The sequence below is a fragment of the Schistocerca cancellata genome, chromosome 1 (genome assembly GCF_023864275.1).
Source record: "Schistocerca cancellata isolate TAMUIC-IGC-003103 chromosome 1, iqSchCanc2.1, whole genome shotgun sequence".
Taxonomy (NCBI): domain Eukaryota; kingdom Metazoa; phylum Arthropoda; class Insecta; order Orthoptera; family Acrididae; genus Schistocerca; species Schistocerca cancellata.
The window spans coordinates 1,085,806,594-1,085,820,680 of NC_064626.1; the positions used below are offsets into that span (position 1 = coordinate 1,085,806,594).

Genomic DNA, 14,087 nt, shown 5'->3' on the forward strand with positions numbered 1-14,087 from the left:
CATTCGCAACCGTCTCCATGAAGCTGGACTACGGTCCCGCACACCGTTAGGCCGTCTTCCGTTCATGCCCCAACATCGTGCAGCCCGCCTCCAGTGGTGTCGCGACAGGCGTGAATGGAGGGACGAATGGAGACGTGTCGTCTTCAGCGATGAGAGTCGCTTCTGCCTTGGTGCCAATGATGGTCGTATGCGTGTCTGGCGCCGTGCAGGTGAGCGCCACAATCAGGACTGCATACGACCGAGGCACACAGGGCCAACACCCGGCATCATGGTGTGGGGAGCGATCTCCTACACTGGCCGTACACCACTGGTGATCGTCGAGGGGACACTGAATAGTGCACGGTACATCCAAACCGTCATCGAACCCATCGTTCTACCATTCCTAGACCGGCAAGGGAACTTGCTGTTCCAACAGGACAATGCACGTCCGCATGTATCCCGTGCCACCCAACGTGCTCTAGAAGGTGTAAGTCAACTACCCTGGCCAGCAAGATCTCCGGATCTGTCCCCCATTGAGCATGTTTGGGACTGGATGAAGCGTCGTCTCACGCGGTCTGCACGTCCAGCACGAACGCTGGTCCAACTGAGGCGCCAGGTGGAAATGGCATGGCAAGCCGTTCCACAGGACTACATCCAGCATCTCTACGATCATCTCCATGGGAGAATAGCAGCCTGCATTGCTGGGAAAGGTGGATATACACTGTACTAGTGCCGACATTGTGCATGCTCTGTTGCCTGTGTCTATGTGCCTGTGGTTCTGTCAGTGTGATCATGTGATGTATCTGACCCCAGGAATGTGTCAATAAAGTTTCCCCTTCCTGGGACAATGAATTCACAGTGTTCTTATTTCAATTTCCAGGGGTATATATATAATATATATATATATGTATGTTTGTGTGTGTTCATATGTATGTCTGTGTATGTATTGTGTTCCTTGCTTCATCTTCTTTGGCTACTATGTAATTTGTCTACACGATTATTTATTTTAATAATTTTATATTGCATGAACTCTTCAACTGAGTGCAAACTATTTTTTAGTAAATATTGTTTAAGAATTTTTTAAATTTGTAGAGATCCTTTATGTTTCTTATATCTTTTGATAGTTTTTTTATATATCTTTACTCCTTGATAAAACAGAGTGGTTTGGGTCTTTGCTTTATTCATTCCATCTGGTGACAATTAGTCGTTGTATCTGGTTTGACCATAATGTATGGAGCCGCTTATTGCGTATTGTTCATTGTTTTTCTGTGTGAAAACCGTAGTTTTAAATGTCTATTCACTTGGGACTGTCCGGATACCTTGTTTTTTGACCAGTTCGATGCTGTGAGCCCTTCTGTGACTCTTGCTCGTTACTCTGATGGCTCGTTTTTGCAGTTTGAACACTTTTTCACATTCTGAACATTTGCACCCCATAATACTATCCTGTAACTGATAATATAATGTATGTGTGCAAAGAATGATGTCCTTAGCCATGAGCTATTACACCCTGTAGTTAATATTTGTAAGGCATAGCATGCTGTGCGAATTCTTTTTTCAGTTACTCTGATATGTTCATTCCCACCCATTTTAGTTGTTTATCAAAATACATACCTAAAAATTTTTTGTCAGCAATATATTCTATGGTCTCATTATGTCTTCTACATTTTGTTCGATTAGGTTTTTGTTTATGTAGAACTTCATGTTATTATTCTTTCTTATATTAAGAGTTACTTCTTATTATTTGATCAGTTGTGGACTGCCATGTGGCCTTTTTAAGTATTTACTTCTAACATTTCTGGTGTCCTATCTTTAATTATTGTATTCCTGTCATCAGCAAATAACACTGGTTCTTCTTGTGTGGCCCATAGTAGGAAGTCAATAATGCAAATGAGTAACAGTATTGAGGGATCCTAACACGGCGTCGAGCGGCTCCCACTTTCAAATATTCTTGATCTGTAAGATGTTTCACCATACAATTTGAGCCATGTGAAATTTGGTATGGCTCTACCATCTCCACTCTGTCTGACCCCAACTACTTATTGGCAACCCACCGTGTTCCCAGATTCGAATCTACCTAGCAGTACTTCACGATCGACTGTGTCAAATGCTTTACTGAGGTCTAGGAGAAACCTTGTCACCTGTCCTCCTTTATCTTGGGCCTCTAAAAGTACTTTTGCAGATTTTGTTATAGCAGCTTCTGTTCCCTTTCCAGACATGAAACTAAACTGTTCTTTGCTCAAAAGTTGGTTTTTATTTAAATAATCCTCAACTCTGTTTATTGTAATAGTTTCTATCAGTTTTGGAAAAGAAGACAGTATCGTAATATCTAGGCAGTTACATTTAATCCCGCACGGTATATTTCAGTTGAAATCGTCTTGAATAGAGTGCCAGTAAAAATTCACACCACACTTGTGCAAATACTTTCTGGCCTCCGAGGCGATGGTGAGGCGACGTATGTGCAAATTTTCATTGCTTGTGAAGTGCGGCTTCACGAGTTACACGCCAAGGCGTTCTGTAATAATTGTCTTTAAGGTCGAAGTAAGTTTTCTTCATAATATCTTTGCCTTTGTCGCACGTGTGGTGATGCTGTGTTATGTTTACGTTTTGAATTGATTGCACATTGCGAGCAGTGGACGAATGTGTCATTACCGTCACATGTGGATTGTTTTGCTTCACGTTTACACAAGTCAGAAGTTTGAATAATGGTATGTTGAGTGTTAGCATACAGACATTTTATTTTACGAATTTTAAGGCTGCGAATAATCATATTTCCGAGGTATACAAGAGTAAGTGCCCATCGTTTTCCTCCCGTGTAAATTAAATTTCGTAAGATTTCACGCAGCCTCTATTTGATTCCAACAGAGACATATGTATAATTCTCTCCCGTTTACACAGTAGAATCTACATTCTGAAATGCAGCCCAGTTTAATCTTATTTTGGTCACATTTGAAAGGAACAGACTTTATTCATATCAGTATTGAAGCTGCCGAACAGAATTGTTTGTTTTATTGAAAGTCGCATATTTAATTTTGTCTCTTTACCTGTACACTGGAAATCATTGTACGGTTTCGACACAATAGCAACTTTCTCATATTTGTTTCTTCACAATTCATGCAAATGTTGTACGGAACTGTAATTCAGTTTTTATTTACTGATGACTACACAGCTGCTGTAATCTTAATTTTTCCTCGTGCACAATGTGTTCTTACAAATGCGTATTTTATATTATCTACGGTGGACTGATCTTGTGGCTGCATTTTTCTGTTGATACCATTCTGATGATACCATTGCATGATTCATCCCATAAATTTGTGCGCTAAATAGTGAGTGTCTTTTCAGCTTAGGGTCTTGTCTCAATGAAAGATTTGCAGACAGTGATTAAAGTCACATATAAGCTTATGTGTAGGACACATATGTACATTTTATGAAATAACTAACGTTGATTTCCTGCTACTGAATAGCATGCCCCATCATTGAATGTAATATTTATTTTTTTCTTTCAAGGCTAAGAAGAAAATTGTAATGAATGAGCAGCCAGTACACAAAGTAAAGAAGTCTGTGACAAAGAAGTCCTTGCCACATATCCTAAAACTAGATGACAAACCAAGAAGAATAAAAGGAGATCCAATTCAAAGGTCCATCAAGGACGTTAAAGATTTAGTAAATTCTATCCAAAAGAGTGAAAATGTGGAACAGCAGAAAGCGACCGGTATTTCCCACAGTCAACAACAACAAGGTCGAACACCTATTCCAAAAGAAAAGCTACTGCGCTACAGCAGAGGTTCTGGAGTTGATAAGGACACTATAAAAACTAAAGTATGGAAGAAACGAATCAGTAAGCAGGAAAGGAAAATAGAATATGCAACAGAGCAAGCAGCGAGGGCAGAACTATTACTGACAGAGGACAGTGGGTGAGTGTAAATGTGTGTAGGCTATGGTATAGCCTTTTTTGGATTTCATGTGAAAGATAGCTCTCAAGTATATTATGTACACTATATTATATGCAACAAAATATTCTTTCATCTTTTTAATGTCTTTTGAGGTATCACTTCATGAGATGTATTGTAAGTTATAATTTTGTGATGCTAATGGGAAGCTGTCTTGTAAATATCCATCTGGAGAGTTCAGTGTTTTAATGTCATCAGGTACATATTTTCTCTCATGAAATCAGAAGCAAATAATCCATCAGAGTTAAGAAATACTGATGATGGTTAGGTGTTGAGGGACTAAACAGTGAGGTTGTTAGTCCTAGAAGTTGTAATGATGTTCGTAATTATAAAAGTAGAAGAAAAAAATGACCTTCAGTGCTCAGCATTGAAATTTATGTTAGAAATGCTGCTAAGAAAGTGACACCAAAATATATTTAAATGCTTAGTTTAATTTAAAAATTAACTATATTTTTATTTATTTATTCGTTTCTTCAAAGGATCATCTCACAGTGATACACGTATGATTTATCATGGTAGTATAACAAAAATCAATAGCTCAGAAATTAGATATAGGCCCTACACAGAGTACTTACATATGCTCTATAAGAATAGGACAGGTGGTCAGGCGTGGTTTTCATGAAGAAACCATTGCAGTATTACTTAATTTAGTTCAGAAGTATTACACAGTTGGTTGTTGCTTTGTTGTATGAATAGAGAGCTTAACATTGTGGTCATACCAGTACTTGCCCTTACTAAAAAACTTGAAGACAGATGTGATTTAAATGTTTAAAACTGCATTCCAAAGTTGAAATATGGAATGGAAATATGATCCACTCCCACATTTTTAATCCCTTCCATTCTACATGTCCAATATCAGTACAGTAACTAAAATATTTACTTTGGGACTGAGAATGTTATACCATATTACTGGCAAACAATGAAGGAACTAACCACCCTGAAAACACCTTAAAATCTTAAACCTAACAGTCTCTGCAGAAGATCAGATGCTACACAGAGCCTTAATTATGACCACATTTGTGGATCGTCTCCTGAAATAGTGGGCAGGACAGTTTGTAAGCCAGTAGCAGCCCTTTATCAGTGACATGAAGCATTTTCTGTTAAAATGTGAATTACTGGAAATCTGTACACTGTTGGGTGTGCTCACCAGAGCTGAAATCCATCTGTCATAGGTCAGTACCCTTTCAGGAGTGATGTTAAAATTATTTCCTCCCACCTCATGGGCTAGGAAGAGCAACATCGTGTACATATCACTTATTTCACCTACTGCTGTGTGTTGATCCTCCTTACTAGCTACCCTATCGTCCACTGGCGTATGATCCTTTGGTTTAATAGCAAGGTGATTGCATGTATGTAAACAACACATTGTATAACTGAATGAAACCTTCCCTGCCCCTACTGATAAAGAAGAGAGAATTGATTGACTGGACTTGTTTTTCTGCTGTATACATATGGTAGTCTGAAGAGCGGCTGGGAATCAGAGCAAATGAGAAATTTGGTAGTATTATTACATCTCATCTGCCCCAATACATCTGCATAGATACTCCGCAAGCCACTGTACGGCACATGGGGGAGAGTACCCTGTACCACTACTGGTCATTTCCTTTACTGTTCCATTCGCAAATAGAAAGAGGGAAAAATTACAGTCTATATCCTTCCGTATGAACCCTAGTTCCTCATATCTTATCTTCCTTGTCTTTAGGTACAGTGTATGTTGGATTGTTAGTGACAGTAGAACTGTTTTGCAGACAGCTTCAAATGCCATTTTTCCAAATTTTCTCAATAATGTTCCTTGAAAACAATGGCACCTTACCTACAGGGATTCGAGTTCTCAAAGCATCTCAGTGACACGTGTTGTTCACATGTACAGGTAACAAATCCAGCAGTGTTGTTCACATGTACAGGTAACAAATCCAGCAGCCCAATCTCTGAATTGTTTCAATGTCTTCCTGTAATTTAACCTGTTATGGATCCCAAATACTCAAGCAGGCTCAAGAATAGATCACACTAGCGACCTGTATATGTCTCATTTACAGATGAACCACACTTTCCTAAAAGTCTCCCAACAAACCAAAGTCGACCGTTTGCCTTCCTTGGCACAATCCTCAATTGCTCATTCCATTTCATATCACTTTGCAACATTACGCCCAGATATTTAAACATTTTGACTGTGTCAAGCAGGACACTATTAATACTATATCCAAACATTACTCTCAAGATCTTAAATAATTCAGCATCAGATACTGTGAATACATTATGTAAGTAACTCTTGGAGTAATATTCAAGAAATAATGCAGAGCAGACAGTGGAGTTGTCTTGTTGAGGCTCATCACTGTAAACTACAGCCTAGTTGCAGTGTTCAGAAAAAAATCTGTAAAACATGGACTTTAAAATGTGGCCAATTTTGTTTGTACCCCGACAGATCTAAAATAATTCTGAGATTCCTACACATCCAAAACGGTGAACAACTCCACTATTGATTAAATCCAATAATAAGGTCTTCATTAAGAGTGTCTAGGTCCTGCTTAGAATGCGTCTTAAACAGCCTTATTGTTCGCTCTCAGTTTACAATTATTCTGTCAATTAGTGGGTGTGCAATGGTATGGATGAACTTATCTTATATGTCACTGTTGCCAGCTTAATCTCCTCATGCAAACAGTATGTATGATTTAAGATACATTATGTACAAACTGAGCATCTGTATTCAAGAAGGTTAATAAAAGTCTTAAAGAATAGAGCAGACATTATTGGTCTGCTCCACAAGACCTGTGGCTGACACATTTGTAGTATAGTCAAATCCTTTATCCATTTAAATTGTTGAGGTATGGTAACAATGCATCTTGCAGAGGTTAGATCCAGAGATGTCACTGAACTTTTAAAATTGACAAAAGTGTCCCAGACTTTGGGCACAGGTCTCATCATCAGTACAACCAATGAGTAGCCATTGCAAGGTTGGAGGAGAAGCAAAATATAGTAAAAACCTCCATAAACAATGAACGGAAGATTTAACTGTGGCCCTAACAGAGTCACACTTCAAAAATAGATCCATGAGTGAACCACTTGCATACTTGAATAATCACACCAACAGAAAATCATTGCAAACTGCTTCTCGGAAGGGCTAAGTGTTTAGCACTGCGACAAATGGAATTTACTGGACTTGTAGTGTCACTCTCACTGATGAGAGTGAGGACGTTCAGCTAATTTGATGTTCACTGTTGATCCTGTATCTTCAGGTTTCCTTACCAGCTTCTGCACTGTTGACACGTTAGGCGCACTCACCTACCAAAAATTACATGGAGTCTTCGAACAGTCTCTGCAAGCATTCGCTGTACTTGAAATGCACTTTCAAAATGCATCACGTATCACTCTATTTTAGCTGATAACAATATACACAAATGCCAAATGACAGCGACAACTGCTAATCGCAATATCAACAGATGACAGTCGCTTAAATTTCAGGTCCACCAAGCTAACAAACTTAAGAAGGTGCTGAATTTAAAAACTGCATTCGTTTTTAGTATATGCTACGTACCAGGTAGCCCTTATTGTAAGCATATTGTGCATATATGAACAACTTACCATGGGTGTAATGCTAGGGCAGTACGAAATGCAACTTGGCCATCTGACTGCCCACCACAGCGAATTCGTGTCCTGCTACCTGTAGGCCGGCACTCAAGCTGGAACAGTCCACTTTATTGAAAACAAAATCTGGAAAGAAAGAACTGTGTGAATATGTGTTGACATCCCCATAACCCCAATTTGTGGTGCTGTCTGAGGATGTTATGAAATAGTGTCTTAGACCCTCTTAAGATTGAAGATTATGCCTACAAGATGGTGTCTGCATTGGACACGCTGTAACATTGCCTCCTCCAGTAGAGTGAGTTAGACAAGGCTTGAACATCACCTTCTGAACCCACACTGAAAATGACTTAGTTCCTGTCATTCTAGGACCCAGTTCAGATGCTGGTTTACTGTATCACTAATACTTCTGTTTAGTTAACCAATTGATGTCAAAATTATTTTAAAATTTGTAGTGCATTGAAGTTTTTGGGGCAAGTACTAAAAAGTTCTAAAACCACACATTTGAAGTTTAAATTGATTCCCTCCGGCAAAAATAATCACTCTCCTATAAATAAGACACAGGACACACACAGTGTCCTATAAAGGAATCAGTCTTCTTTCAGCTTTTTCTCCTGTTTTACAGTTATATTCCACTTTATTTTTAAGAAAGAAATATTCCAAATAAAATACTCAATTTCAAAATGGGAAGGACTGATTTAAACACTCAAATAACAAAGTATATTCTGTTACTCTTGAAAAATTATAAGAAACCCTTTATGAAAGTTAGTGGTTAGCTCCTAACTTGTCACATCAGCTATGCACGTCATAAACATGGGTAATTGTGATTATCTGTGAAAGTTGGTGATTAGAACCTATAGGCCCAGTGAGTTACCCTTAATAAAAATGTTGAATGTGGTTATCATTGGTTGAAATGTTGGAAGACAAGTGTTTATGGAAATTGATAATTAGACAGTACAATTATAGCCACACCACTTAGTGAAAAATGAGAAGTTTAATTACTTATCAAATTCTAGAATAAAATCAGTACACAAAGTTGGGTTAAATTTTGGAGGCTTCCTTGGATAATTTTGGAGTAGACATTTCTTCTCTGCTTCTCACTCCTTTTTTTTCCAATAAAGTGACCTTTCCCAAGGAACGGCTCGCTCTCCAGAACTTTTTTCCAAGAGATGGTACTAGTATGCAGATGCTTCTTAATGCATTCTGCCTAATTTTCGGATATGAAGGTGCCAACGAGGCTTTTGTCCACCTGTGAGATACTTTGTTGTAGAACACATATATGTTTTCACTGCCTTTGTCAACCTTCATAATACAGATTGGCCAGTACTATTTTTTCCATTAACTTCTAGTGTATGGTTTTACAAGAGCCATTCTTTGTGGTCTACGCTGCCCATACATTTTCTGTACTTACAAGATAAGGCTGTTGGATGAGCTTCTTTTCTTCATGTCCTTTCTGTTATCTACAAACTAATATGAGAGGCTAAATTAGATCAAAATTTGTTGCCATTGTCACACAGACATCATTCCATTTAACCATGATGATTTGGTTGTTTGTCCCCAGATAGGAATCGTAACATCCTTGACCGTCCTTTGCTAAGATATTTTTCGGTTCCAAAGAGCAATGAACAGTTTTTTCTGTCTTATTGTACTTGTGGCACAGTGTCCCATTATCTTTTAGTTCTAAAACAGATCATATAAACTATAAAATAATTACCGAAATAAGTGACATGAGTGTTCGGGTCAACAACACACACTAGCATTCATTTTCATTAATGACACATTAAAATTAAAAACAAATGTTATAGTACAGTTTACCTGGCACAAGCCAGTGAGAAAAATATCATTTCAACTCAGTTTTAAACATTTAAATAATTTGTGGCTCAAAGGTTACTATTTTTCTCAGAATTTCAATTGTCTTGCACCATTTTACGTTGTTGGACACTTTTCTAGGTCCACAAATCCTGTGAACATGTTTTGATTTTTCTTAAGTTTTGTTTCCATTATTAAGTGCTGTATCAGGAGTTTCTTTTTGTGTCTTTACCTTTCCAAAACTGAAACTGATAGTCATCTCTAACTGGTGCTCAGTTTTCCTTTCTGTGCTTCTGTATATTGTACTATGTAGCAGCTTTTATACATGGGCAGTTAAGTTGATTATGTTATAATTCTCACACTTATTTCCCCTTGTTTTCTTGTGCACTGTGTAGATGATGTTTTTCCAGAAGGTGATGCTATATCCTCAGACTCATAGAGTCTACAAACCAAAATGAATAACCATTTGGTTACCAAATACCCCAATGATTTTAGAAGTTCCAAAGGCATCTTACATATTCTTCTAAAGCTCCGTTTTGACTGGAACACTGGATCTCCTGTCTCTTCTGAATCTTCTTCTGTCACCTCATCAGATAAGTCTTTCCCTCATAGAGGTCTACGGTGTACTGTTTCCACCTGTAACAGCACAAACTAAGGCAAGAGGGCTTGATGCTGTAAAGAGTGCCACTTGCAGAAGTAACGTGACACAGCATAATGCCACAAGATCTGATGGGTGCCAGTACCTGCCTGTTGGTCTGTACCCACCTAGTTACTGAAACCGGGGACATTTTTGCACATGACAGATGTGACATTGCAGTAGAAGCACTACCACCACCACCACCACCACCACCACCACCACCACCACCGCCAACAACAACAACAACAACAACAACCCGTCCTTGGCATATAGAAATATCGGCAGTCTGCTCAGGCAGGTCATTGATCAGTGAGTCATTGAGTTGGCATCCTACATAGTATTGACTTCCACTTAGAGGACACTCTGTTCCATCATCATCTTCACAGGACTGCCTGTCAGCGGATTCTGCAGCTGCCTGATTGGCCGAAGGTCAAATTGAGACACTCCGAGCCTGTAACCCATTAGGATGTTTGCCAGCACCATTCACCACCAGCCAGCAGTCTATGCTCTGTAAGCCATGATGATCTGCCACATCAGCCCTGACACAGTTCAGTCACTGGCCAGGGATATTTGCTACACAGGGTCACACCATACCACAAAAACTACCCACTCTCTCCACTGTATTTAACAGTGGAATGCACATTGTCCTCTTAATGTTGCCACCCTTGCTTTTAATTTCATTGAAGGTTTTTGGCTATTTGATGTGTTGAATCAGTCTTCTGATGACCATTTCTTTTTCAATTTCATTACATTTTTCTTGCAGACTTTTTCCTTAGCTTCTCCACACTTCCAAATTATTAAAGTTTTTTTGCAGTTGCCTTCCTTGTAGGTGTCTTCGTCTGCCCAATTTCTGTGATTTGTGATTGACCATTTGTTAGCAATGTTCACTCCTCGTCAGCTGAACTGTGCAGTGCAGTATTCATTATCACAGTATCTACAACCTTAGAGAACTTGAAATTCACATCGTCATCCACAAGTACTTCCGTATACCATTTTTTTCCACATTGATTCTTCTGGACCTCCTCTTAAACTTCAGTTTACTCTTCATCATTATTAAATTGTGATTCAAGTTTATATCTGCTCCTGGCTAAATCTTACAATCCATTATCGGATTTCAGTATCTCTGCCTGACCCTGATAGTGATGCCTATATGGCGATCAGTGAGTACCAGTAGGGTCTTCTGAGATCTGTTTGGATAGTCTGACCATAATGTAAGCTGGCAGGAAACTTCCCGTGTCCATGAGCATTTTACAATTACACTCCCTCATCTTGTGATTCTTAAACAGAGTATTAACTATTACTAGCTGAAGTTTATTGCAGAACCATTTCTTTTTCTCACAAGACTTTCTTTCGTTTCTGACTGAGTGAGTCCAGTATTTATTGTCCTTAAAGTATTTTGTTGTGTAGAAATACTATCTATTGTATTGTACATACCTTTAATCATGTTTTACTGTGTGAAAAGGGAATGAATGTCTCATTTCTGATTCCACCCACAGTTCATTAGAAGATGGATAGTCAAGTTTATTTTCATATAATTTACAGAAATAGCCTCCAGTGGCTGCTTCTGGGTTGTTTCACATTCTGAAAAGCTCTCCATCACATTGGGAGTTATGGAACACACTGTGCGAATGAATGCGTGATGAAAAACATTCTGTGTGTATTAGTATTGCTTGTTGCAAAACAATAATTAGTTGTGTGTTTGCAGTTATCTGGTTCCTGATGAAGGAGAGGTAACTACGCAGTTTACGCAGAGCCAGATAGCAGCCTCAGTTGATATCACAAGTGCTACAAAGCATTTTGACCTTCAACTTCCTTTTGGATCTTACAGGTAATCACTGAAAACAGAATTATCTTGAGGTACTTATTTTCACAATAGCACTAACACTTTTTTCTTCATATATAGGATGAGGTACAGTCGTAATGGTCGCTTTTTGTTGCTTGGTGGAAGGAGAGGTCATGTTGCAGCATTTGACTGGGTTACGAAGAAGCTGTTTTGTGAAATGAATGTAATGGAGGAAGTCTTTGACGTTCAGTAAGTGAAGCTACTAGTTATAAATAAGCCAATTGTAAACCTGGATTAAACAAGTTGTAAGCATGAGAAAGAACTTGTTAGACTTGTGCTACAAATGCTCATAGTTACTGATAAAATGTTTTTCAAAAATTATTACTGATGGTAACATTTATTCTTTTTATAATGATTATATAAGGGTGCACTAAAAAGCAAGGTGTCCAAATTTTTTATGTGAAAAATTTCAAAGGCTTCTGAAGAAAACAAATGTTATTAACATTCTACATCTTTACTTTTCATGTCTACATATTTGCAGCACTCTGCCATGAGAAGGATCAGAATTAAAGCATGTAACATGGCAGTGTGTAACGTAACTATGTTGGTGCATGGGAAACAGCATGCTGTAATCAAATGTTGAACTGAAAAGTTTGTTCAGACACAGAGCACCATCTTCCTCAGTGTGACAATGCCAGACCTTACACGAGTAGTGCGACATTTACAACAGTCCAATATCTTAGGTTCACTGTCACCAATTATCATGTGTACAGTCCTGACTTGACCCCATTTGATTTTCATCTGTTTTCAAACTTAAAAGAACACCTTCAAGGACTTCACTTTGACAGTTAATGAAGGGGTAAAAGCAAAGGTGAGGTTGTGGCCCTGTCAACGAAGTCAAACCTTCCCAGTGACAATGTCAATAAACTGGTCTCTCATTGAGAGAAATGTGCTCTTCCCAGGGTGACTATGTTGAGAAATTAATAAGTATACATGAACAATAAAGATGTACAATGTTGATAACACTTGTTTTATTTAAAAACTTTCATGAATTTTCCCGTAAAAAATTCAGAGGCAGGACTTTTCAGCACATCTCATAAGGTACTTCACCACAAAAGTTTTGTTTTGGGCCCTATTTATAAAAGCAGCAGCTTAATGTTCTTGCCTAATCATAACTACTTTGCAGTTGCTGTTCGAGAAAATTGGTTAGTTGATGGGTAGGGCCTATATTCAGTTTTGTGTATTTTCAGTTTAGCATTACATTTATGATTCCGCAGTGTTTCCCGTTAGATGAAAATCTAGTCAGGAATGAGTACTTTTTTGTACCCATTTTCTAGCAGCTAGTATTTCAGAAAATGTCCACAAATTAATTTTTGCAGTTCTATAGGTTCAACTAGGTAGCAACGTCACTGTTTAGCAACCTCTAAGGAAGGTAGAATGTGAAGGAGACAGTAACCCCTGCCACTTTAAAATATAGAGGAGAAAGGCAACAACTGACTTATCATGGACTGATGTGTGAAGAATAGGAACATCTGTAACAGGAAACAGTATTCATACTAGCTTTCTAGCTCTTGCTCTTGCTCTTTTTCTAATAAAAGCACACACAACCACACAGGCGCCCATGGCTGCAGGTGTGTACATGTGGTTGGAGTGTGATTGATTGTACTTCTACTAGAAAAAGAGCAAGAGCTTGAAAGCCACTGTGAATTCTGTTTCCTGTTAAATATTATTGTGTTCCACACATCAGTTTGCTATAGATGGACTGTTGCCTTTCTCTTATTTTGTGTGTTGTTCCATCTACAAGGTGTACAACATTGCTTCTGCCATTTTTCCCCCAGCATTTGAGGCTTCAATGAAACAAATTCGTTACACATATCATTCAAAGTATTTTCCATCGCTGGCCGCTACTTTTTCCCATCTTTTGGGCAGTGCACGAATCCTGTGTCGAAAAAATTGTTCATCTTTTGAAGTGATCCATGAATCAATCCAATTAGTGACTTCTCCATGAGATCGGAAGTGTTGGTCAGCCAACCCATGTGCCATTGATCTAAACAGGTGATAGTCAGAAGGAACAATGTCTGGAGAATACAGCAGGTGGGGTAGGACTTACCATTCTAACGTTTCCAAGCACGTTTTTTTCTCTTTTGCAACATGGGGTCGAGCGTTGTCATGCTGCAAAATCACTTTATCGTGCCTCTCACTGTATTGCAGCCATTTGTCTTTTAATGCTCTGCTCAAACACATTAATTGCGTTCGATAACGAGCACCTGTGATTGTTTCACTTGGTTTTAATACCTCCTAGTACAGGATGCCGAGCTGGTCCCACCACATGCAGAGCATGATGTTGTAGCCA

General features: G+C 38.6%; 1 protein-coding gene across 1 annotated transcript in view; it reads left to right on the plus strand.

The window, feature by feature from the left end:
- The first annotated feature begins 2,548 nt into the window (after positions 1-2,548).
- Positions 2,549-14,087, plus strand: part of LOC126091166 (WD repeat-containing protein 46) — a 61,520-nt gene continuing 49,981 nt past the window's right edge. The window contains exons 1-4 of the mRNA XM_049907040.1: positions 2,549-2,684; positions 3,484-3,890; positions 11,657-11,779; positions 11,855-11,983. Coding sequence (XP_049762997.1) covers positions 2,682-2,684; positions 3,484-3,890; positions 11,657-11,779; positions 11,855-11,983 — 662 coding nt within the window. The 5' untranslated portion in view covers positions 2,549-2,681. The remainder of the gene's footprint in view (positions 2,685-3,483; positions 3,891-11,656; positions 11,780-11,854; positions 11,984-14,087) is intronic.